This window comes from Rhinolophus sinicus, linkage group LG09 (genome assembly GCF_036562045.2).
Source record: "Rhinolophus sinicus isolate RSC01 linkage group LG09, ASM3656204v1, whole genome shotgun sequence".
Taxonomy (NCBI): Eukaryota; Metazoa; Chordata; class Mammalia; order Chiroptera; family Rhinolophidae; genus Rhinolophus; species Rhinolophus sinicus.
Genome location: NC_133758.1, coordinates 96,596,366 through 96,624,338, shown reverse-complemented (window position 1 = coordinate 96,624,338; position 27,973 = coordinate 96,596,366). Strand labels below are relative to the sequence as shown.

The window sequence follows — 27,973 nt, the reverse complement described above, 5'->3', positions numbered from 1 at the left end:
AGGCTTAGAATTTTCAAATAACATGGCTTTGGTGGGGAGAACAGCAGAAAACTTCTGAATTTGAAAATGAGAAAGATGGCAGGCAAGTGGTTTCCATGTCAACTGTTAGGAGGAGAGAGGTGGCGTGGATTTGAGAAAAAGCAAATTCGAAAAAAGCAGACATTGAACCTGTGAAAATGGGGAAGAGAGATATCGAGGTGAGAGAAAAGCAATAGCAATTGAACTGCTAAAATGCAATGGTGGTGTCTGACTAGACTGCAAAAATAATCAGTATTAAGATCCAGAGCTCATCCAAATTACATGAGAGCTGGCAAAGAAACGACGAGGAGTGCAGGTGAAGACAGCTGTGTGTCCAGTAGTTTAGATCCTCTAAAGACATTTAGAATAAGTGCAATGAACCAGTTAAAAATATCTACCAAAGCCTCACAAGTCCCAGCTCATTGACCAGAAATGTGTGTCTAATAAAAATGCAAGCCTTTCTTTGAATATGCATTATTTCCTCAGATGACAAGGGGAGTCATTACCTCACAAAATTAGGAAGAGGAAAACATGATATTTCAAAAGCAAAGAAACTTGAGTAAAACTCTAGCAAATTATAACCTTTAAAAATGAGAATCATTGCTAAGATATGTATTGAGCTAAATTTCACTGCAATTTAGTAAGAAAGAAAGAGTGATTGTGGAGAAAATGTTCAAGAAAAGACATTAATAGGAAAATAAAAGAGAACATTGGGATAAATAAAATATGACTTTAGATAATAAGATTCTAAAGCAAAAACAAAGCACTGCATATGGTTTTCTATTTTCTGTTATGAGAGGGCCTACTTTCTCCAATTTAAAAAAATCAACTATATCTATTTATGTTAGACATTTGGTATGTTCATTATTCTTTACATTCATTAAAACAGATTCACTCCCCAACTCTCCACACCCACCAGGGACCTCTATTATGAAAAATTACTTAAAATTTTTACTTAAATACAAACATGTTTCTTGGGGTAAAAAAGTCTTAACTCTAAATTTAGAATTTATTTGACCTAAATTAGTGATATTTGATACTGGAAAATAAATACAAACTCTAAGAAAATAATTTGTGTTTATTTATTTAATATTTCTTATCCTTCAAGGAAAAATACTAATTTTCCCACTAATACTTTTTTTCAGATAAACACACTAATCTGTCAGAGTTGCATAGGATAGTAAACGTTTTTTGTTCCTAAATAACCTGTCAAACTAATAAGTTGCATGACTGTTCTATACTTCTCTACCTCTGCCTCCACAGTTGTCCCCATATTGTCTCCCTAAACCAGATACTATCATGTCAAATGAGATAGAGAAAACAAATAATGTTTTAAAATCTGCTAAGGATAAGATCTCATGTTGGAGAAATTATGTATCAAATGACTACACTGGTATAAGCACAACTTTCTTTGAGAATGGAGAAAAATGTTTGCAGATTACCATTTCTTTATCGAAGCAATCCAAGGAAATGACCAGCTACAATGCATCGTTCTAAGTAGGTACTCAATAAACAGTAGTCGGTATTGTTTTGACTAGCTTTTTAAGTTCTTGTATCCCTAGGTCTTCTCTAATTTCACACCAGGTACAACTGGGACTAGGGGGCTTTGTAAGACATCAGGTTGAATTTCCTAACCTGTTCACCCCACTACTAACCTGGCAGCTAAAAAAAATAAGAACTCTTCCATTTGAGACTAGTGAAAATGACAGATTCTTTCCCTTCATAAAAGGCAATATATCCCCCTCCTGCCATAAGTCCCAGTTCACTAGTAAACACATAAAGTCATTTATGAGTTCTGTAAATTTGTTGAAAAGTCAAGGTTTTGCTGTTCCATGTAGTTTAATTTTCCCAGATGTATTTTGTGCATTCATGTCTGAGTATGGGGGAAGTGTTCTTCTTGGACCTCCCTCTGCTCATTTCTCATCAAATTTCATTAAAAGTTATATTTTCCTGGTTGGCATTCCCAAAATGGACTGCCTGTTTCTGAAAAGATTAAGATGAGCTTTGGCATTCCCTAGTTATGCCTAGATTGACACAGTTCTGTTTTTCATTCATTTCCTGTTTAATACAGTGGGTGAATGCATGGCAGAGTTTACTGAACTACTTGTGAGTTTTCAATATCATTTCTGCTCAAGAAATGTGTCTCCTCAAAAGAACTTTTAATATGCAATAGGCATATTTATTCTAAACTATTTTTTTTGCATTCCGACTACCAGGATTTTTCAGTGTTGGCTGCCCAGTCCTCAATTACCTGTCACCTCAAACATTCGCTTCTTGAATGAAGTGACATTTCCATCCTTCCGCCTGAGTAAGGGGCTGCTTCTCCTCTCTGCCACTTTCTGTTTTAACCTGGACCGCACCTTCAAGTTGGGCTCAGAGGCTGGGGATTGAGACAAAGAAAATAGATAAAAATTAAAAATAGAGAGCCAATTGCTCCTGTGTATAAAAAAAAATGGCTCACACTTTTCTTGGTCCCTTCTCATTTCAAATGAAAACCTCAAGCATGTAAATAAGGCATTAACTCTAAATTAATTAAACAGACAAATATAGTCATTATTTTTATAAAAATGTTTGAAATGCTTTTCTACTTCTCTAAATGTAAAGTGAAAAAGAAGTAAAAATATAAGGTTTCTACTTATTTTATCTAGCAGAATTGGGATTGTTAATGGGAAGTTTAATCACTAAATATGTTTGGGTCAGAGTGGATTTATTAAACTTCATTGTCAGTCCATTTAATTCTTTCAAAGGTGAAACCCAACAACCACAAAAACAGTACCCTAATGTGAATTTTAGAGACTCTGGCCTGACTTATGGTAGTAAGAAGACACCCTGATAGCATATAATTTATGTCTTAATTATGATTTCTGGAATATTTGTCAGTAGTTTCTAACCTGAGGTCCTGAGAAAATATACTCAGCATAATAACAGCAAACCAAATAGAATCATTATAAATAAACCTTTCTATACACTGAGTGTGCAATCAACTAGAAAGGAAGGGTGGCCAAGACTTAGAATTGAAAGTTCTGAGTTAGGTCGTATGTTCCAAAAAATCAAATGTGTATTATTCACACATGTGTTGTTATTTCTTTGGTTAAACTATTCTAAATACTGATGCTCTATAATTAGCCATTATTTATTAGATTTTTAAGTAATTGCACTGTAGAAGAATGGAAACACTGGACTGAGTTTCTTTGTAGTAGATATCAATAGCAATGATGGTGGTGGTGGTGGTGATGATAATGATTATGGAAAGGATGTTTCTGATGATAGCTAACCTTTATATAGTGATTGCTATGTGCCACTACTGTTCTATGCACTTTGTCAATATTAAATTGTTTAGCCATAAAAAAATATGTGGGATAGATTCTATTTATACCCTGATTATATCAATGAGGGAACCAAAACACAGAGAGAGGGTAAGTAACTTGCCCAAGGTCATATAAATCAAAAGGGATGAAGTCAGGATCCGTACCCAGGTAGTCTAGTTCAAGTCTAGTCTTCTAAATAATGAAAATATTGCTCCTCTACCTTATGTATGAACACCATAACAATTATAAAATTGTTTTTTTCAAAGCATTATTAATCATCTATGTCACATAATGATATACGGTAGCTAGAAATTTTGATCAGTGAAAACGCTTTCTTTGAACGAGTTTTACATTATGTCAGATTACAAAAAGTATCAAAAGTAGAACTTAAAAAATGTATTTATTCATCTATTTATTTATTTTGTTCTTAGAGATCAAATATCTATCCTTTTGTTTGTTCTTTTTCTTTTCTTTTCCCCTTGCCTTCAGCTTTACCTTGGACTGAGAAAGCTTGCATTCTAGGTTTTCTTGGAACTGGAAGGGTCAATAGGAATTTGAAAGAAATATCCAATTACAGAAAATAAAACAAATTAATTTTTCCATGTTGTACAACTGATTTTGTGCTTGAAAACAACGAAAAGTAAAAATGGAGTCCTAAAAATACTGTAGAAGTAGGAAATGGGGGGTGAGGGGGTGGGCAGACATTAGGATGAAAAACAAAAAGCTCAATGATTACACACCTGAAATGTATCCCTTCCTGAGCCTCCCACTTCAAGGGAAGAAGGCAAACAGTGGGGGAAGGATTAAGGTTCTTGCCCAGACCTTCCAGGAGTGTCAACCCCCTTTATCTTAGTGGATAGTGAATTTGAATTACTAGCATCCAACTCACCCAGGATTAAAGGGAGAAAATGGTACTGTGTTAATTTACTTAGATTTTTTCCTGCGGTATATATTTATTTTAAAATTCCTTTAAAAACATGAATTTTGCCTCTGAAAAGCTATAGGTTAATCACTATATCCACCTAAAACCAAGAAACGAAAAAACGAAGCATCGCTAACTATATTGGTCTCTGTTGTTGCCTTGCTTATAAACCTAAGACAAAAAACACAGACTCTCAGGCTTCGATCTAGGCATGACTTTATGACGAAACCTAACGGATTAAGCATGACAGACTGGCTGCCCAGAGGGAGTAGGTCTGTTGATTGATTACTTCAAAAGGTGGAGTAGAAAAGGCACTGCATTTTCAGGGGGAAGATGTAGAGTTGAGTCCCCATGGCACCACTTCCCTGCTATGGGATTTTCAGTGAGACTCTAGTGCTTTCTGAGACTGACTCTTTATTTGTGAAACTTGAAAGTCTAATATCTTCCTTATTTCACAGAGCTGTGACCACTGGATTAAATACCTGAGAATATCTGTGAAGATCTGGGTGAATGCAAAAGGGAAGAAGAGGTTCAGAGAATTTTTACTATTGCTACTACTGTTAAGGCTGACACAGCCAGCAGCTAGCAATGACCAAGCCAGTACTGGGCCCCTAATCTCCTGATTGTCAGTCCAATCTTCCTCCCTCTCCTAACATATTGCACCAGCTGGGGCCGAGTTTCCATAATCAAGACAAAAATGTGCCAACAGCTTGGAAAAACAGCATACGCCATTTAAACATTCTACATGAAACCTAGAATTCTATAAGTTTTTCAGGAGAAAAAAATGACTTTTTAGGTCAGCAGACAGCTTTTATTCTTACCTTCGTCTATTTGAGAATGGGCTGGATATATATATCGTTTCCCCGAAAATAAGACCTAGCTGGACAATTAGCTCTAATGCGTCTTTTGGAGCAAAAATTAATATAAGACCCAGGATTATATTATATTATAATATATAAGAGCCAGCCTTATAGTATAGTAAATATATTACATTATATATATTATATAAGAGCCGGCCTTATAATATAGTAAATATATTATATTATAATATATTATGTAAGAGCCGGCCTTATACTGTAGTAAAATAATAAGACCCGGTCTTATTTTACTATAATATAAGGCCGGCTCTTATATAATATATTATAATATAATATAATATAATCCTGGGTCTTACATTAATTTTTGCTCCAAAAGACACATTAGAGCTGATTGTCCAGCTAGGTCTTATTTTCAGGGAAACACGGTAGCTCTTAAATTTCTTTCCGTGGTCAACATAAAAAAAGTGATCACCAGATTGGGCAGGAGAACTGGTCTTGCATCTGTCAGCTACTAAAATCAATAACCTTGAATAATGCATAGTCTCGTGAACTTCAGTTCATTCATGCAAGTTAGCTTGAGTCCTACCTTTGCAGTGTATGTCAATAGATGTGCATTCAAATGCCTGCTCCATGCATCAGTTATTTGACTTTGGATAAATTACTTTATATCTGTAAACCTCAGTTTCTCATGTTAAAATTCGGGACAGTTTTTATTTATTTATTTTCTCCATTTGTCCCAACAGATTCCATTTTCTTTCTTTCTTTCGCTGAGCCCCTGGAGGCTGAATCCTAGCGTTGCATCACTCCTGTCCTTTGCTGGTGGGATTTCATTTGAGCTCAACTTACTGGTAGGACTGGCGAGTGAGCAAAGGATTAAGGAGGGGAGGGGCCAGGTATCCTATGGTCTCTGTGCTACAGTGCTGCATCATGGGTTATAGCTTTGTCTCTTCCTGTTTCATCTACCTCTGGAGGCCCTCGGCCCAAGCTAGATGGCTCTAGCTTTCCCTGCACTCCTGGAACACTATTTCCTTTCCTTGCTCCTTCAGCCCTAGAGGTGGGAATGGCTTCCTGCTACTATTGTCTGCATGCATCAATGTCCCTAAGCAGTTGTAAGTAGTCCCTTCATTAAAAATCTATGACCTTGGGTGGCCAGTTAGCTCAACTGGTTAGAGCGAGGTGCTGATAACACCAAGGTTGCCAGTTCGATCCCTGCATGGGCCACTGTGAGACTGCACCCTCCTTAAAACAATAAAAAAATAAAAAGTCTATGACCTATACTGTGTAGGTTCTGTTTTCTGCCAAGGGTCTGATTAACACAGTCCTACATATTTTGCAAAGTTATTACAGAATCAAGTGAAATAGTGTCTAGTAGAATATAAACTGGTGGTTCTCAACCTGCAAAAACTGTGACCACAAAGGACATTTGTCAATGACTGGAGTTATTTTTTATTGTAAGTATGGGGAGTTGTTAATGGAATTTAGAGGGCAGAGGTCAGAGTTTTTTTCTAAACATCTTATAATGCACAGTACAGCCTCCACAACAAAAAACTATCTGGACCCAAATGTCAATATTGCCAAGTGTGGGGTAAGCTATCAGTAAATGGCAGTTGTTAATTGGGATGATCAAAGGAGATAAAAATATCTGTTAGACATTTTCAAGGGGATGTAAAAAAGAGTGAAGGAAGAAAGGAAAGATTATCAGAAATCAGAGAGTGCTATAAGTAGCTTGAAAATACTAAATATTTCAATACATTTTCTACTTAGAAATTTATTTTAAAACATTTTTAATACCATTGTTATTTCTAAAGAAAGCAAAGCTAGTCAACTTCTATTGATTATAGAGATATTCAGAAAGATGTAATTTCTCAACTTTGGGAAGGATATTATTTGAGGCATCGTAACATTTTTTTCCTTTATTAATTGAGGACATAGCTTTTAAAAACCAGGAGTTATTGATATTCTATGAAGTACAATATAAATTTATGTTCTCAAAATGTATTATATACAACTTTTCTAAGTAAAATTCCATACCCACTGGTTCTAGCAAAAACTTTTACCTGTATTTCAATACTGGTTTTGAGTCACCAGAGGATATTAGTATGTCAGTGGTGAGGGCGAAGGTTGAAATGATAGACAACCATCATTTAGTCCTTGCTATGCTTTATAAACTCACTCCTAACGTTTCAGAAGCCCACACACCAAAGCTCAACATGATATGTACCCAAGCAGTAGAATTAATAACCTATTGTGCTGACTAAGTTTGCAGTTCGAGACAATTCCATTTTTTCACGCTCTGATCTCCCTAAAGTTTGAAGATTTCCATTCCAGTGACTTACTAATGGAATGCAAATCCTCAAGAGCCCAGAAAGAGATCACTAACTGGGGAGATATTCTGCTTGTATTTGAACATATTTCATGCCTAGTTGCACTAATTGCCTTTCTATTTTTACTCCACACCCATCACTCTCTACATCTCAATTAATCACAGAAACAGAAGCAAAGCTTTTTAGTGTGTGTGCCCATCTAAATGTACTTGTCTGCTGAGATGGAAACCCTGCATGAAAAATTGATGATCATTTACATGAAACAATCAATATAAAATAAAGAGGAGAACAGAACAAAAACCTTTTTCTCTTTTTACTTAAAAGAAAAAAGTGAACAAAAGGAAACCAAAAATGTGAAGAATGCCTCATAAGATAAATGTATTTCAAATCACTCTTCTCACACTCATCTCCATGGTACAGAATGCACTTCGGTGTAACAGGGTATGAAAATAAACAACATCAAAGAAATAGTACAGTTAGGTAGCAGAAACGCAGGTTAAAAAATTTGGATTCTAAGGCACATTAAATGACAAGGGGTACACTTGTCATTTCACTAAGAGATTGGTATGTATGAGTGTCATTTTCACACATGTACAAATACATATAGACACAAAAACTATCTTTTGTAGAAACAAGCACTTCTCTGACACAAATAGACCCGATTCAGATTTCAACGCTAACTTTTTCATGTATTAACTGCAACCCTGGGTGAGCTGCTTTATTTTCGTGAATCATTTGATCATCTATGATAGAGCAGTAAATGCCTACCAAGAAATGCCTACCAAAGATTAAAGAGGTGTCATCAAGTTCCTAGCTCAACTGACTATCAAAAAACAAGTTGTTCCACAGATATTAAATAGATAAATGTTTAAGGCAGTCCACATATAAGATTAAGGAACTTAAAAATAAAACAAAACAGGGGTGGCAGGTTAGCTCAGTTGGTTAGAGCGTGGTGCTGATAACACCAAGGTTGCTGGTTCGATCCCCACATGGGCCACTGTGAGCTGCACCCTCCTTAATAAATAAATAAATAAATAAATAAATAAATAAATAAATAAATAAAATAAAAAGCAAATAAAACAAACAAAGTAAAAAGCTAAGTAGAGGGACAGAGGAGAAGGCTGCAATGGGACAACTCCCTTTGCCTAGTGCAATATTAACCTATAACAACAAAAATAACAATAGTCCTTCTGATCTATTACTCAGTATATTTAAAACACTTTTGGGTTAATAACCGACTTTACATGTTTTCCTCACTTTTTTAACTCTCCTATTTATAATTTATGCTCTATTTAGTTCTGTATCTTAAATGCATCACTATCTACTAAAAATGGTTACCTCCAGTGTGTGTTTTGTCTCTGTTCACTTTTCATGCTAAATTATGAGTACTCTCTACACCAATAACTTAGACAAAAATTCAAATTCATATCGTGGTATATAGAAATTCTTCATTCTCATTGGATATGACCGTAGGAGAAAAGGAATAAGTTTCCATTGAATTATTAAGATTACTAATTATCAATCAAGATTAAGAACTAGATTAATGTATCTTTATGTTAATACTTGGATATTCAACAATTCCACGTGTAGTTCATGTCTAGCCCTATAATCATAGGTGGTAATGCCTTTATCACCAACCTCAGATCCCTTGTCTGCCATTATCTGTTTTACCCTGTTATACTAGATATCTGTTCTTTTGTCCACCCAGCCTCTCTCTCTCCTGGATTTCTCCTTCTATCTCTTACCCATACGGCTACTTTAGGAGCTGCCATATTTTAATACTGTCACTTGGAACCAAGCACAGATAATCTATCACCCATTTACTCTACTCTGAATGTCCTTTATGAAGATTAGGTTTCCTGGAATAGTTCCTGCCCAAGTCACTTATCTGTTTTAGGCTAATACTATAGTAATCCATGTCATGTGTGAACTGTTCAGTCATATAATCATTATAATTATGAAAAAAACACTTTGGGGATACAGTAAATTATCTAATCTAGGTGATCTAAAGATACAGGTAACTCTAAAATTTCCATAATCAGACAAAAGCTATGTATTTTCAAAACTATGTATTTTCAGAATAATACAATATACAACCTATGGTTTTCCTTGGTTTGGATAATATGAATTTTTTTTTGTTATAAGTCAGATTTTACACATTCTGATATCGAGGAACAAAACTTCTAACCTAACTCTAATTATAACCATTTAATAATATGTAATTCATATATAACAGTTTTTTAAAAAATCACTTCTTTGGGAATTTTAGCTTCTAATAACTAGCTACATTTATGGTAATATATGAATGCAATTTCCTGGAGAAATTACAATACTGTTCTTTTTGATTCAGTAATACTTCTGTAAACATCTGTCCATCCTCTTATTGAGAATATACCAATTATGTCTATTTGTTAAAAGATAATTCTTTTGCAAAAAGCATATTAGTAAATATTACTCACGTTACTTAATTTACAGTTTGTTCATCTGAAAAGTGTTTATTTTATAAGAACATTTATTGCTTTCTTCGGATTATGTAAGTCATGCGTGCTCAGAATTTTTAGAAATGGGACAAATTGAGTATATCCTGTTTAAATGTTTCTTCTCTGTTTTATATGAAAAGTATTTGAAAATGAGAATCATATTTATGATCATATCCTGTTTGTTCACTAAATAAGGTATTATGAGTCCTTTCCCAGACAATTATATATTCTTTAAAATGATCCTATTTATTCTGTTTTTCATCAGCCTCAGATCCCTTCTCTGGTACTGTTTATTCTTCCCTGCTATACTAGGTAGCTGTTGCTTTACCCACCCAGTCTCTCTCTCTCTCTCTCTCTCTCTCTCTCCTGGATTTTTCCCTCTGTCTAGGCTCAATTTATTATGAATTATTAATCTTTTCCCAAGCAATTATATATCCTTTTAAAAATGTTATGTGGATATACAATATATTATGACACATTTACAGGTGAATACACAATATTTTATTTAAGCATTTGATAACACTGGACATTTAGGTGATCTATGTGTTGCTTTGAAAGAGAGAACATTGGCACATATGACCGTGAATCTATATGTGGATTTGTATTTCCTTTCATTAGTGTAAATGGGAATTTGATTCTTAGGTTTGTCATACGTGAAAATGACCACAGAAACAACTACCTTCTTATGATTAGAAAAAAACAAACAAACACAAAAACAATGAGCATGCAGGGCAGGGTATTACAGAGTCCTGGGAAACAGCTCAGAGCAGTATAGAAAACAACATGGACGTCCTTGGTCAAGGTGCGTAGTGTGCAATGGGAGGGTTGTTAGCTCTGAGCAGACATTTTCCCCTTAGTATCCGTGGATGTCTCATCTCATGAACCAGAGCAGGGACCCATAAAGCCCAAAGGCCTATGAGAGGGCACTCAACTTCCTCAATCCAACAGCAGTCTCTATGCTGAATACTGTTTCCTCTTCTTCACCAGTGTTTCTTCAGAGTGCCCGCAGCTCAGCTGGTTTTGTCAGCACTCAGTAAAGAGTTTATTGAATGAATGAAGGAAGGAACGAATGCACAAATTACTACTTTTTTTTTTTTAATACGAGGACAAATGGAGAGGGAAATAACTATTTTCTTAGACTTTTTTAGGACACTTAAAGTACAAATTACCATTTTTAACAGATAAGATACTTTATAATCAAGCACTGTGATTCTGGACAGAAACAAATTATGTGTGATGAAATATTTCATCACTATAGCTAAAATTTAAACTTTTTATTTAGTTGGTTCCATTGTTTAATTAAATTCAATTAAGAGCTATTGAATAACAATACTGAGAACCAAGGTTGCAAGTTCCATGAAGATTGGGAATGTGTGGGAAACGTGCCCAGTTATGCTTCCATTATTTATTTAGCACTTATGCAGGGCCTACTACATAGAATAAATCTGTAGTTATTCAATGAATGAATCAATCACTGGGAAAGAGATGTGTTAATGTTGAGGCATCTGTCTCAGAGATAGGATAGAGAGCCTTTTTCTCCTAGGTACTCATAGTCTAGCAAGAGTGAATAATATATATACTAACTGTGATCAATGCCATGTGGTAAGTAGCGTGTTGTGGCTGTTAAGACTGAGATTCACTTGGTTTGAGGGGAAATCCTGGAGGCTGAGTGAGATTCTGACAAGTAGAGATAGGAGGGAAGTACAGTTCTAATAGAGGAAATCACCGTGTCCAGGGGAAGGTGCTGGCAAATTCAAGGAATAGAAATTAAATATGTTAGCAGGGTGGGGGAGGGATATGGAATGAAAGCTAGGGCTTCAAAGATAAATATCAAGCAAAACTGAGCTAAATTATGCAACACTAACAGAGGCTATTCAATCTGTATCTATAATACAAACTCCCTCTCTCTTCTGGCTTTCTTCTCAGCATGTAGACATGCTCAGATCTTTCCCATTCAAATAAAAATAAGCCCTCCTGCGATATAGATATTATTGGCTGCTGTCTGCATTTATACATTAATTCACAGTCAAGTTTTCAAAGTAGCCTTACACTTGAAACCACTACTTCCTCACCTAAAACCACTGCAATATGGCTCTCACCCTCACTGTTTCACTGAAATTACCACACAGAGCACTAAGAACAGTAAATGTAATAGTTAATTTTATGTCTAATCACAGTACTGAGCAACTACATAGACTTATGGTGGGTCTTACTAAACAGTTGTTGAATGAATAAATGCATGCTTGCATATGTCCATGCATGAAGGAAAACTTACATTAAAAGGCTGGTTTCAAATGTTGAGAAGAGAACTAGCTGAACTTCAACTTCTCTAATTTCTAAGAATTTCTTGTTGTTGAATGTATGGCAAGAGGTCTCCTATAGCAGATGTGGAATGGAGAAGGCATTTCATTTGTCTGGCAAGCATCAAAAATACAATGTTTGGGAGTCAAGGAAATCCATATCCCGTATAGTCTAGAATACTTTCATACGTTAATTCCTTTATATGCTTTAATTTCTCTAATATAATTTTTTTAACTTAAGATAAATTTGGAAGGTCTACATTTTGAAAATACAGCAACATTTTGAATGATCACTTCAATAAAATAAACTAGTTTAGGAGCATATTTCAGTTTTCTTCAATTTAGTTTCTAACATATTTTTTTAGCCTAAAGCCTAGGGGTTTATAATAAAGTCTTCTGAGCTAGTATTTCACAACTCGAATAACACGCTACTATTGTGGGAGTCTGAATTTAGAGATATATTTCCATCTTTTTCTTCTAAAAATCCTCTTTACTTCTAAAATCCTATACTTATATTCAGAATTAATACTCAATTCTATTAATCTTCTTTCAGTCATGAACTAATTCCTACCTATGCATGAAAAAAAATTACACCACGTATTTTACAGTTTTATTTATCTCGTCTATTAGATGTATCTTGTATATACTCTTTTAAATAGTATTATTTGTAGGTGTAAATGTTTTTAACATACTCTGTACCCAGATACTTCAGAGCTACACGTGTAAACATAGCTGTGAACTGATTTCACAACAGGGTGAGGACCATCCTGGTGGGTGATCACGGTCAGGCCTGGTGCAGCTCAGTGTTTGACACACATGCTGGGACAGCACACACTTACCCATACCGAAAAAAATTAATAACTGTCACCTGATAATTTCCTGGATATCAGCATAAATCTAACCTTTATTGCACTTATTTGTGCTCTCAGCATGATCCTCACCTGGTTACATTCATAAGAGTCTGGAGTTGTTTTCCAGTCTGGACTCAAATAGAAATGTGTGATTGGGGTAAAACATTCTTCAGTGTTTCTACAACTCAATTTTCTTGCCTATAAATGTGGACAATTGATACCCTTTTCTCCTGACTTTAAAGCGTTCAGAGTATCAATAGATTGATATGCAATAAATATGCCGTGTTTTCCCAAAAATAAGACCTAGCCGGACCATCAGCTCTAATGCATCTTTTGGAGCAAAAATTAATATAAGACTTGATCTTATATAACATTATATTATATAAGACCTGGTATTATATTATATTACATTACATTACATTATACCCAGTCTTATATTAAAATAAGACCTGTCTTATATTAATTTTTGCTCCAAAAGATGCTGATGTTCCGGCTAGGTCTTATTTTCGGGGAAACACAGTAGTAAATCACGGTCTAATTTTAAATGTCATAAAACTTACTTTCTTCAAATATGTGACTTCCAACATTTTGTTTCTGGTGTTTAGCTGACAATTTTCATTTCATTCCCATAAAATTATAAAATCATTCCTAGCTTGTTTCATTTGTTTTCTTCTTACTTGGCCAGTTTACAGACATCCAAGAGCAGTCTCTTTCCTACAAAATACTACTGCAAATTAAGTTCTTAAAAATTAAGTTCTTAAAGAATCTTCCTATATTTTTAAATACTTAAAGAGATGTATGGTAGCTCCAATTTTATTCTATATATTTATTCCATATATTTATCTACGTAAGAGAAATTTCTTCAGTGCCTATTGTGAGCTCTCTGAAGATGCTGGAGTGTAATAACAAAGCAGCTATGGATTTTATCCTCAAGTATTTCTAAGCTAAGTAGAGAATTTTAATTTTAGTATAGACATATATGCCCAGGAATATGTCCTGGTATATTTGAGCATATATATTTGGCATAAAGAATGCAGTGACTATTTAGGGTAGCCTGGTGGGTGACAGAAAGGCATGAAGTAAAGCTTAACAGAGGGGAAGTATGTATCAGCTGAGCATTTAAAGACGAGTATAAACTATTCCAGCATACTCTTTAGGAAGAACAAGTACCATTTGAAAAAGCAGGTGTGAATGGCTTTGTGTGAGTGTGAAACAGAAAGAATTGTACATGAACTTGCAACTTGCTGTACTGCTAGGACAAAGGGATATGAATGGTGGAGTTGGAGAAAATCAGGGAGAGCTAGGGAGGGAGGGAGGAAAAGAGGAAGGGAGGGACGGAAGGAGGAAAGAGTTGGGCATACCATGGAAGGACTTTAGCCATATATATGATAGGAGAGGTATTAAATAATTCTTAAGTAGGAGAGTAGGAAGATTAGATTTAAATTTTAAAATGACAGAAGTTTGACTGGACAGGGGTATGGTAGAATCAGAGAATGGTCAGTAACTGGAATGGGACTTGAACTAAATAGGTATTGAAATACAATAGAAGGCATGATGAGAAAGAGAAGGTTTAAGAGTAAGCAATGACTGAATATCTGATGAGATGAAGGAGAACCATTAGCCCAATGGGACTCCCAGATTTCTGGATTAGGTCACTATGTAGAAGGTGGTACCACTAGTCCCTTTAGGGACTCCCATTTTCCAGCTTAGTTGGTGGCTTTCTGGTAAATCTTATCATGTCAATCTATTTATTTAAGGTTTAATTACTGCTACTTAGAACTGTTATCTGCTTCAATATAATTTTAGGTACTACCACTAGTGTATTTGGTCCTTCAAAACCCCTCAGATACTTCCAGTTGTCATAAATCAACAGTACCAATGACAAAATGTCAGTTGACTTCTGGTCAACAGGAGTTCATCTTCCACCCAGCTCAAATGCCACCCTGCTTCCTGTTCTTCTGTTCCTATTTCTAACATTCCAAGTCATTTGGGCAAGTCTTGTTGTTATTCATTTCCATTTGCAAGTTCTGATTTTGTAAACTTTATGGTTTGGGAATGTTCCTGGCAATTCGTTTCTGCTTTAACAGAATTCATAGCTTTACTATCTTTAGCATACATTTTTTATAATACATATTTATAAGGAAAAACTATTATCTATTTTAGGCTGATGTAAAAGGCGATACTTTGCCTCTGAATTTATAAAGGTCATCCCAGAGCCCTTCTCTAAACAGACCTTCAGTTAATTACTGTCTATTTAGCCAACTTTCTCTGGATGATTGTATCAATAAATTAAAATAAAACTTCACATAAAATGCTAAAGGAGTAGTAAGCCAAAGTACCCTACAGAAAATATCATCTTAAGAAAAACTCTTAATAAAAGCAGTTGAGGTAGGCAGAATGCCCCTTCTTCCCCAAAGATGTCTATGTCCTACCCCTCAGAATTTGTGACTATTATTTTACATGGTAGAAAGGCAATATAAGTTGCAGATGGATTTAAGATTGCTAATCAGCTAATTTAAAAATAAAGAGGTTATCCTGGATTATCCTGGTGGGCTCAATATAATCACAAGAGTCCTTTAAAAATATGGAAGAGGGAGGCCTCAGAGTGAGTGCTAGAGTGACGCAGTGTGAGGCAGACTCAACTATTCTTTGTTGATTTTGAAGACGGAAAAGGGGTTACAAGACAGAGAAAATGGGCAGTCCTCAGAATATGGAAAATGCAAGTAACCGGAATTGCCCCTAGAGCCTCCAGAAAGGAACACAGCCTTGCTGACACCTCAATTTTAGCCCAGTGAGACCCATTTTGGACTTCTGACCTCCAGTACAGTAAGATAATAAATATGTGTTATTTTAAGCCACTAAGTTTGCGGTAATTTATTACAGGAGCCATAGGAACCCAAATACAGCTGTCCAATGAATTCCAAAGTTGGCACCGCTTTGGAAACCTGAATATTCTGAAATACTGGTTCTGATGAGATCAGGTTTTACTGTGCTATGTTTTTATTGTATTATTTTTTAGGTAAGGAAGTAGGATATTAAAGAAAACTATTAATAATATATGCACATCACTTAGCAAAAATAACAGGACAACAATTTACTTAAAATTAGTATGTACCACTTTCTCAGATTTAATTTTCTATAAAAAGTAAAGGTTTTTATTAATATGTTTGCTTATTTGTAAAAAGATCCAAAGGAGAAAAAATATAGTTTTTTTCTTTTAAAATTTTCTGCTAAAGTTCCGTAAGGATGTAAATTAAGGATCATTTAACCCTAAAATGCTGAGTACTTTGTACATATTAAATAGCCACCTAAGCAAGCAATTTCCAAAACTCATTCAAGTGGGACCTTTTTACTCTTTTTTTCTAACTGATTCTATTTGAGATATTAAATTATTAAGCCAAATAAGAACTGTATGATAAGGCCCATTTCTAAGAACAATTTCCCTTTTTAGTGAAATTTAACTAAAAGGAGGGAAAAAAGAAAACAGTTTAAACCTCTAATTAACCATTTTCAAACTGTAGTTAATTAAAATAGTTTTGCTTTCACATATGATCTTTATGGTAAGAGATACAATTCCAGTCTCCTACAACTTAATCAGCTAAATATAAAATGTAACCTTCCATCTGGTAAATCAATTTAACAGACATAATTGTGCCCCACCATAACTCAATAAGACACTGAGGAAAACCATTGAAATGCTATTTCCTTTTCTTTAGAAGAGAATTATGTACAATTTCAGCATGCTTTGCATTTCTAAAAGCTAAAGTCAACAGGGAAGTATCACTCTCCTTTACATGAGTTTCCCATGAGAAAATCAACAGTAAAGTATAAAGCTTTTGCTGTTATTCATGAAACACTCCATAATACTAACTTGGCTTTAACCAGAACATATTATTTGGCAGCTAAAACCTTTAATTAGAGTTGTGGTTTGAACAGATTTTCACTGAATTTATATTCTATAGAGGCTCAAAGAACAACGTTGTTTTTCTAGCCACTTTATTCTATTTCAGGTGGCTAGGGGTGGAGAAAAAAAAGACTGTTGCTCTGATTCTTATTTTATTGGCTTTAATTATGATTCAATATTTCTGAGTGAGTACTAATAGCAGTTAGAAGACAAGAAGAGAAGAATGAGACACCCCTTTAACAAACAGTCACTGAGCACTTGCTGTGCCCAAGATTGTATACTAGGTATTATGGAAGAAAAAATACATCTGAAAAGATGATTCCTACTTTAAAAACAAGAAAGAGCTGGTGGGGAAAAGATAGTAATTTGGTGATGGACTAGACAAGAAGAAAGAGACGATGATGGAGCCAAAGTGGAATCTAGCTGTTCCAATAGGCACGAAAAACAGGGTTTCAGGGAGAGACTGGGGAGGAGAAGGAGGAAGTAAGGGGAGACAAAGGAAGGAGGAGATGAGATCATTTGTAAGAAACGGGGCAGTTACCAGACCAGCCAGAACCAGATTTTGGTGACTAAGAACAGATCCGGAACGCCATCTTGCCCCTCAAACTAAACTTCAGTTACTTGTAATGGGTTATAATACTATTTGCATTGAGGGCAGGAAAATATCTCCACCCCCTCTGTCTGTCGCCATGATAGTTCCAACAAGGGCCAAGTTCAAGAACAAGGGAATCCCACATCCTGACAGGGAAAAAGTAGTCAGGGAGGACCCACTTAGGAATGCCTATAACACCACCCCTAAATCTTGAATATTTCCCGCTCTCATTCTAATAAAATCCTAAGCCTCTTTGTTCTTCTGGGCAGTTGCTTTTCTCCTGGTCTGCCCATTTTCACACTGTTTTGGGAATGTACTCTCTTCCTTTCTTTTAATAAATCCACTGCTTGATTGGCTTTGCTTGCTTGGCTTATTCGGTGCATCCTTGAATTTTTTCCTGTAACAATACCAAGAACCCGTTTTTCTTCGGCAACAAAATGATCAAACCTGCTTGACTGGGCAAGACGTATTAGCAGAAATGAGGAAATCAGGAGGAGCGAGACTTGAGGTGGAAGATGAGAGGGTCAACTTTAAAACCCAGTAAGTTAAAATAATTGCAGACACCTTAGAAAGGTCAGTCTGGAGTCACTGAAAGGGTTGAATATCAGCGATATGGATTTAGACTACAAATAAAAGAACTTAAAAAATATGAAGATGGTCCTGCTGAGTGTTCATTGTATGAATGAGAAAGTTGGGTCAACCCCTACCATCAGAGCTACCTACTGATTAGATTGAATAAGAACAAGAATTAAAGCCTTTAAGATGGTGATGATAATTAAAACAATGGAACAACATGCAGAGAAGAGATAAATAAACTTTTAAAATGTTATATTTCATAGGCTGCAGATGTAAAGAAAGCATAGTGGAAAAAAAGGGAAAGCAGATGAATGGGAGTACAGCGTATAAAGTTAAAATTTAAAGGAGAAAGAATTGTTCAATGGGGTCAAAAGACATAAAAGGTAAAGAAAAAAAAAAAAAAAAAGAACCCTGAGAAAAATCCACTGATTTGGGATTTGTAAGTAATTGGTGTCCTTTGGAATACTGTTACAGAAGAGAAAATAGGACTGAATGAGATGATACACATTTCTATAACATCATAACCTACCGGAATAACTAAGGTAGAATAGATCCTTAATAAATGTTATTCTAAACTCAATCATCTGGGTGATGATAGAACAGGCTCAAATTTTGACAACCAAAGGAGGATAAAAAACTAGACAACCATTTAAATGAATTTTATTTCTTTTTCATTATTATTATTATTATTATTATTATTACTTTTTTTTTTTTAAGGTGAGGGATCGATTTTGAGTGTTGAAATTTGATTTGAGCTTGGTAGATGAAAGGCTTAGGAGATCCTTGCATTAGGGGGATAACTAAGCAAAGCCTCTGAGAAGCAGACACTGAGCTCCTTGAAAGCAAAGATGGTCTCTAAATCAACTCTATGTTCTCAGAGCAATCAGATTTTCTGGCCCAGAGTGAGGAATAAAATTTTGCTCTGAGATCCCTCCTCTCCCACCTCATTCAGCAAAACTCAAAGAGAAAACTTGGAAAACTATGTCTTTCTTTGGAACAGCATAAATTAGAAGAATGCTAATGCTAATGCTAATGAAACTCTGAGAAAAATGACAAAACTTAAACTGATCTTCCAATATAAAAATATTGCAATCTTCATTGTGTGAAGTAGCAGAAATGAAGCCTATAGTGTCAGAGGAAAATGGCTCCTTGACCACTCATCTCAATCTCTGAACTCTTATTCAACCCTCCCTCACCTTTAATTTCCTTCTAATTACAAATTAAGTATATGCAACATTTTCTACTATACATTTTAATATACTTTCCACCAACAAGTTTTAAAACTACTTCCTTCTAATCAGCCTAAAGTTTCAACCTTTAACATACTGAGGTTTTTCTTGAAACTCAAAAGTTCACTGTAAACTACATTTCCTGATTTTGTCTTTTACATCTTCCTCTTAGATTCTGCACCTTAGCAAAGAGGAGAGATCTAATAGTTATGGTCTTTTCTCATGTGGCAGCATCTCCATTCCCTTCTATGATGGAGTATTTTCCTATGTTCTCATATCATTCATCTCTAGGATTCATCCAGTACTATCTTTGGATTACAGAATAATATCGAATGTCAACTATAATTAAATATATATATATATATATATATATATATATATATATGCCAAAAATGAGTACATTTGACTTGTATTCTTTTGTTATCAGTATAGATTATTACAATTTTAATACAGTTTTTTCCTTTCTTAAAATGTGCATACTTTTTCTGGAGATATATACATATATATATATGTGGATATATATATATATATGTATATATATATATATATATATATATATATATCCACGGGATGTGGAGCACAGCATAGGGAAGATAGTCAATGGTATTGTAACAGCTATATAAGATGTCAGAGGAGTAGTAGATGGGGGGAAGGGTTATCACTTTGTGAGGGCTACAAGTGTCTATTACATTGCTTTGTACACCTGACACCTGAAAATAACTTAAAAAAGGGAAAATATTACAATGTTTCCAATGCCTATCCTTGAAATATCTAAAATATCTTTTCTCTTTTTACCTTCTGCAGCACAGAGCTCTTCATCACTGAACTCTCTGCCTCCGTACCTTCTTTCCTACCCAGTCCTCCCTGAGACTTCGCATGTCTCTAAACATTCACACTCATATCCCCAATCCTTCTCTGTGCCTCTCTGTCTCTCTGTCTCTCTGTCTCTCTGTCTCTCTGTCTCTCTCTCTCACACACACACACACCTTTCTCTTCTAAAGGGCTCAAAAACTCTCAAACCTTATTAAATTTCGATGTGACTCCAAGCAAACTCCTAATTCTAAACTTTCAGTCTGTTTACCTAAACTACAAGTAATAAATTTTTTTCTGAAGCTGGAAGGAATCACCTTCTGCAACATGTTCAAATCAATTGTTTTTATTATTCTTTCCATCCCCATTGGAACTCACAGTGTAATGCTAATGCCCACACATTTTGGTGTCAGAAAAATTGGAAATTAGAATTCCACCTCTGTTTTTTACTAACTGTTAACTTGGATACATTCATAAGCTCTTTAACTGTTATTTTTTACATTTAGAAAGCTAGTTAGCTAAGCTCTCTACTTTCCATGCTCTTCTTTTATCCAGATTGGCACACAATAACCAAGATATATCTTTATAAAGCTTTTATTGTTTCATGTTAATCTCACACATAAAAATATATTGCACTGACTTCTTTGCTCCTCTAGTTATATCAGATTTCAAGAGAAAGTGAATTTCTGCAAACTGGGTCTCCTATGGGCTTCCACGATCTTTGCTACTGTATCTAGCTAAAATTTCTCTCAGCTGTCTAAGGTAAGTCCTCTGCACCTTATGAGGTTCACTCTTTATCACATTGCCTTTCTCACTTCTCCCTAACTCTTCACCTAGCCATTGTTCAAGACAGATTGTGAACTCATTCTTTACACTGAGACTTTCCTCATATTCTAGCCTTCACTCTTTGTTTATAAAACTCTAAAGAACTTAAAAATCTTTCAAAACATTATCATCTTACTCATATAATATTCTATACCTATATCAAATCTTTCAGGGAATAAGATGGATAATGATTTTTAAAAATCAAATGAATACCTAAACAATCATACCTTCTGTTTGTATTTATTGTGTTTTTGCAAATAGACTAATTATTATGAAACCAGAAAATTGATTTAATATACTATCTGAATAAAAAAAACTAGTACAATACTTAGCAATAAGAGGAACCATGAAAACATTTTTGGAGTTTTCTAAGTATAATTTTTATACTTTTAAAAATTATAAGATTTTTGAATTCTGGGATTACTAAGTATTCTTTAGGAAAATTTCACTTTGAACATATGTCCACTCAAGAAATATCATATACACCCATGATTTGAGGTTTTCTTTTTTCCTGTTCTTGATAAAATTACAATGGCAATCTTGTAATTTCATTACGTTATGTTATCTATAAAGGAATTTGAAGATGCTTTCAAGAAATAGCATAAACTGGGATTTTAAACCCATAAAGGTTCATTAAACCGATGATAATTTAGGTTCTAGGGATATAGACATCTTTTCATTCACTGTAGTTAAAGGTGGAAAGTGAAAATAATTCTATAGAGTAGATAGAGTTCCAACCAGAAAACATACTGCTGGAAATCTATCCTATAAAAGTAATGAGCAAATTTGCTCAAAGGTGAACTTTTATAATGTTTACTGCAAAATCATTTTAAATAGCAGACACTGGAAATACTTTAAATGTCCAACATTAGAGGTCTGCAAAGAAATTATAGCAAAGCTGTATAATAAGCTATTATTTACCCATTAAAATGACATTGGAGATTCATACTTGATATTAAAAGACATCAAAAAGTGAATGTTATCCTTAATGATACCAAGATAGAAATCACTGTTGTTTCTATTTTTTTATTTATATAATTTTTCTACAATTAATGTAAATTCCTTTTCAGTAAAAAAAACTGTAAAATTTATATTTATTATAATATACAAGTAAGGAAAATCTCTGTGTAGGCTAAGGATAGTTACTTCTCCTGAGCCAACTGAATAGCTTAGTTTCTGACAGAGCAAGAAGAAAAATATAAATAATCATATAGCTGTAGTAAATAAGCATATTATTTCTTTAAGAAAGACAAACGTTATCCTAGAAAGAAATCGACAGGGAAATTATTTTATATGTATTTATATGTAATGGTAAAAGAAAACATAATGGATGAATCTTTAAGAAACATTTTTTAAAGCTGGAGAAACATTCTTCATTTTTTTCCTAACTATATTATAAAATAAAAATAAATTTAAAAAGTAAAATAGCTTCTATATGGACTACTTAAGAACATATAAAATTTGTCTACTAATTCTTGTGTATTATCCACAAGCTTATCTATCCCCCTAAGGAAATCTAGCAGATTTGAAAAATAATATTTTCTTGTATAGTGACTACAAAGTATCATATTTTGGCACTAATTTTACATTTATAGTTTCTCAGAATTCTGTCACTGATCAACATACTAGCTTATATTTGTTTGTGGCAAACATATTTGGAAGAACCAAATTAAAATGACGATTTTTAACTTCTGGAATATTTTATTTGTAAAACAGACTAAATATTTACAAGCAGAAAGAATGCATCAATTTGTGGTTTTAAATAATTTGCTTTCAATGGAAAGTGTCTGTGATTGTATTTGGACTTATAAAGAATAATCCAAACTCATGTTATTTCTAAAATATTTAGAACATTAATCATCATTGCACCACAGTTAAATTATAAATGATACCATCTAAATTGTTATAATTCACTACTTTTATTAGGATGGATCAACATGGTGCTTTAACTTTAGCAAATTGCCTTTTTCAATGATACTGGATATGATTTATTTATGTATAAAATATAGGGGTTCTGAAATAAAACTCCATGTTTTCAAACCTGGCATTGCACTTATTGCTCATATAAATGAGACTGAGGAAAATTACTAGGCTCTCTTTGTTGCCTGGTCTATAAAACCGATGGGAAATAATAAGACGTATTTCAAACGCTGTTGTATGGAGTAAATGAGATATATAGCAAGATGCTTAAAATGGTATGTATCACATAGTAACCACCATATAGATAAATCTAACTAGCTGTTAACATTAAATTTCTTCAAATTATTATTTAATAAACATATTTAAAATACATACACATTTAAATATTCCTGCCAGTGGTAAACTCAAAATCCCATTTATTTCTGACCAACTCTCACAGCAAGGTAATTTGCTGCTCTCTTGTTTATCAGTGCTTCTCTGTAGAGCAACAAAACCTCTGGAGTTGGTAAACATCACAATAATGTAATTAATGTATCATTATATTTATCTTGATAGCATATTTTTTGCTCTCAAAACATGATTTTTATCACAAAGTTCTCAGTGCATTTCACTGGCAAATATTCATTTCATCAACTTTGCGTGATAATTCCCTATAATGTTTCACAATATGAGGAATGTGATATGAATCTACTGTGTTGTAAGCAGCATTTTAAAATAAAATAAATATAATATAGTAGGAAAGAAACACATGATAAAGGTATTGTGAATTTTGATTTTCTTTTTCAGGTATGTGTATGTGTTACACATTATGTGGTAGTTGGTCATAGACAAAAAAAACGAAAGACACTCATATATTACATAAAAATACATACTGTGATCTCCATTGTTGAAGCCCCAAAAATAAAGCACAAATCCTGCCACTTGAGTAAATTTCATTATGACAGAGGGGCAGTGTGCACATGGGAATAACTATAGGGCAAAAGCAAATTAAGATAGCTGAACTGTAAGAGAATTCCACATCACTGCTTCAGGGCAGGGAAGGTAGCAAATTTGGAAGATCTTCCCATAAGCTGCAATGCTTCCGAAGACTTTGGAAGAATAAGTAGGCAAATGAGAGCTGAAGAGCCCACTGTGGAAAGGCCCAGAGCATGTATAAAAATCCGCACAAAATTTTGAACAAGAGGATCAGAGCTGCCCTTTAGAAGGATGAATGCTAGTCAGCTTCATTCTCAGTTCACTTCATTCAAGAACTAAGGTAAATTCCACCCAAACTTCCTGGGTGGGCAAGTGACACAGGCTGCCAGCACCTCCCCACAGGATAACTGATCTCTCTGTGAGTGAGTGAATCAGGGTTGGTATACGACCCAAGCTGTTCAAGAGAGTTAGTCCTGGGAATTTATCAGAACTGTAATGAGGGGAAAGTGCTCATTTTTTGCTGTTCTTGTTAAGCAGTGAAGAGGTTAAGCCCAGGGATGTATTGATTATCCTAGTCACCATTTGGAGAGAGCATTACCATATATCAAGTCCAACAGAAACAGGATGGGACCTCATACTTCTAATAACAACATGTGAACACACTGAACTATTATACCTGGACACTTGGAAAATTCAGTTAAATGAACCCCTCTAAATCCCTTCCTTTTTTTTTAAATTAAGCAGATTTGTATTGGTTTCTTGCTGCTTAAAAATGAAGAGTCCTGAAACATATAATTCTGCTCAGACATTTTATCTTCTTTGGGTGATGTGATGATGTCTAAACTCAGAGGGAAGAGTTTGCTGTGATTGATTAGTGATGTCTGCCTTGGGCACTGACTGGAGGGATTGTGTAGAGGCACTCAGGCCAGGCCATACATGCGCCTGCCTAAGTCTATACCTGTCTGTCCTATGTGATAGCCACTAGCTAGCTCCATGTGGATATTTAGATTTAAATTAATTAAAATGTGTCCACCAAAATTTATTGCCTCAGGCACACGAGCCACAATGTGCGTTCAATTTCAGGTGACTACATCTTCATAGTAGCTACTGAGTCGGACGCTGCAGATAATGAAGTTTTCCATCATTACAGAAAATTGTATTGGGCAGTACTCGTCTATACTATTTTCAAAGAACCACGTATGTGTGTATAGCTGTGGCAGACTAATAAATTCTCTCTGAGAGGATTTATTCGGTTACCTATTTTAAACTACGTCTAATAAAATTATAATAGATAATTCCAATTAAATATGCTGAACACTTATAACTAAAAAATGAATAGCTCCATGTCTTACCTGCATTCTTCAGGTGGTGTGAAGCTTTGCTTTCTGGAAATGAGAAATAGTAGTTCCTCAAGAAGTAAGGTAGGTCGAGTGCTAAATTCTATTAACTTTCAATCAAGCTTTTCAAAACCTACTTCACTATGAAGACAGTGAACTCCTTAATGGCAAAGTCCTTTTTTACTCGTATTGATCTGTTTAATACCCACTTATAGGCCCAGCACAAAGTGTGTGGTTTGTCAGATAAGGAATGAAGATGTTACAAATACTATCTTCAATGACATTTTTATTATCCAGTTGGGAAGAACAAGATAAAAACAACAGTATGAAATATAATATCTAATAACTGACATGATTGCCAGCTTTTATAGCAAAAATTACAATGATATGGGATACAGATAAGGAAAGTATCAGAATGACAGTTTTATGAAAGAATGACTTGTGAATTTATCTAGTATATGGATAAGTGATAATGAGTGGAAGAATCAGTATAAATATTGAAATAAAAAAAGCTCAAAAGCAAATAGTTTTATAAAACAGTAGATTGGTAGACAGAAATAAAAAATAACACTGTATAGGTAAATCAAGACCACTTATTGAAGAATCTAGCATGCCAGGATAAACTCTTATGTGCTGCCTTAAATACAAAGAAGGTTTCTGAGCAAACAGATAATGGCTTCCCCCAGATTTCTTTACCATAAAGGACACTTAAGCGTCAAAGTAACTCAGTGGATGGCTGAAAATTTTAAAGAAAATATAATCACAAATATTTCATTATCTATTTTGTTATCTTTTAATTTACTTCATTAGATATGTCTAGAGATATATATGTGCATATATTTGTGTGGAATATTTTCCCAGTGTTTCAAGTTATATAATTATGAATAGTACAAATTAGGAGTCATTTTTCAATCATTCTCATGATTATACAACAGATGGCCAAAGGCTTTTAAAGTCTTAATTATTATTTTTTGCCAATTTCTCATTCCAATCTCATCTAAAGTGTCCTGCCTATTTCTAACTGAACATTTTATGGGGAGTGAAAAATATGTCATTAGACTTTCCTACAGTTAATTAAAATGAGTTTGAGATACAATTATGCAAAAGCACCATCGTCTATTTCTTATTTATACAGTCTTCAAATCATTAACATTTTATCTTACTCTTCATGAAGCATGATGATATATTTCTTATTAGACTTATACTCAATATTAGGGATCATTTGGTCCAAATCTTTCATTTAACTGAGAAATCAAAGATCCAGTATCATAAAATGCTATATTCAAGGTGATATACTGGGGGTGCCAAAAAAATATATACACATGACTTGTATTTGTCTTTTGTTATTGGTATATATTGAGTATTAAAATTTTAATACAGTTTTCTTTTTCCTTTCTTAAAATGAGTATACATTCTTTTGGTATCCTCTGTATCAGTAACAGGGTTAAGACCACAACTCTAGACTCCTTCTGTCATTCCAATTCATCTACAATTATCCCATGTGGCTACTATTAATAATTCCTACCACTAATAGCCCACTATTATCCTCAGTAAGTCATACTTGCAATATGTATTGAGACTATTTTATATATCAGGCACTGGGCTAGGCCCTTTCATGTACTACCTTTATTGTTTACAATAATCATTCAAGGCAAATCTTTTCCCTACTTGACACTTGAAAAACCTGAGGCTCAGAGGAGTCCTGTAACTTGTCTAAGGTCACATAGCTCTAACTGGTAGGACCACATCAGAATTTCTCAGCCAGATCTAACTGCAAACTATAAGATTCTTTTTCCACGCTTTGTCTTTCTAGGCTATATTAGCTTTTTCACTCTAGTTACCAACACAAGCAAATAACTTGAGTTGGATTTTCAAAGTTCTTAGAAGTCTGATTATCACATAAGTCTCAATTTATACTTGCTCTTAACTTCAACTAGTTATCATATATATTGTATATATAATCTGTGAGACCAGTTTCTCATTTATTGAATTCTGAAACTTAAACCATTTTGTTCCTTGGTTCTAACTAGCCATATCTAACCTCTGAATAAAAATGTGTATATATATATATATATATATATATATATATATATATATATATATATCTCAGGAACATTACTTTCTATTATGCTTTTTATAATTGTTAAATGAAAAATTAGATATTACAAGTTTGTGTTCTTTATCACAAGCAATCTTACTATTCTAAACCATTTAATTCTCCAGTAAATACTACAGTAATTTATCAATTGTAACATGCACACCACTAAGAAAAAAATTGCAAACAAACAAAACACATTGCTAGTTAAACTATGAAATATCCATTAGACATACTCAGATTTCATATTTGTTTGTTTGAAAAATGAGCATCTTAAAATTCAAACAAATATGGTAGTTTAAAATGGTTAACTTTTTATAATCTAAATGGTTAAATATATCAAAAAGGCTTCTTTTAAAAATCAAATTATCTATGTAAAAATTAAAAAGGAGCTAAAATTTCTAATTTGGGGGAAGTCAAAGAAAGATTCGTTTGTTTTTTTAATCTCTAGTGTTTGATATAAATCTCTAGTGTTTAATATAAGAAAAGTAGAAAAACAGTCCTATAATTCCCAAGTCTTGCTTATGTAGTAGTTTATATGCTGTTCCAACCCAATATCTCATCAAACTTATTTTCAAAGCAGCAAAAATCAGTGGAGTGTTGATTTCCATTAGGGAAAAGAGAAAGATGACATAGAGAAGAGAGCACGGAATAAAATACCATAGAATGAATCATTAGGCAAAGACTTTAGCACAAAGTATTACGTTCCTTCCAAAATATGATATAAAATGGTTTCAGTCTATTCTATC

General features: G+C 34.0%; 1 protein-coding gene across 21 annotated transcripts in view; it reads right to left on the bottom strand.

The window, feature by feature from the left end:
• Positions 1-27,973, bottom strand: part of HDAC9 (histone deacetylase 9) — an 858,791-nt gene that overhangs the window by 357,420 nt on the left and 473,398 nt on the right. For 15 of the 21 annotated variants that reach the window (XR_012498895.1, XM_074340815.1, XM_074340819.1 and 12 more), the window contains one exon: positions 2,270-2,398. The exons of the other annotated variants lie outside the window; for them this stretch is intronic. Coding sequence is in view for 14 of the 15 variants with exons in the window: in XM_074340815.1 (XP_074196916.1) it covers positions 2,270-2,398 (129 nt within the window). In the remaining variant the exon portion in view is untranslated. The remainder of the gene's footprint in view (positions 1-2,269; positions 2,399-27,973) is intronic. 21 annotated transcript variants of the gene reach the window in all.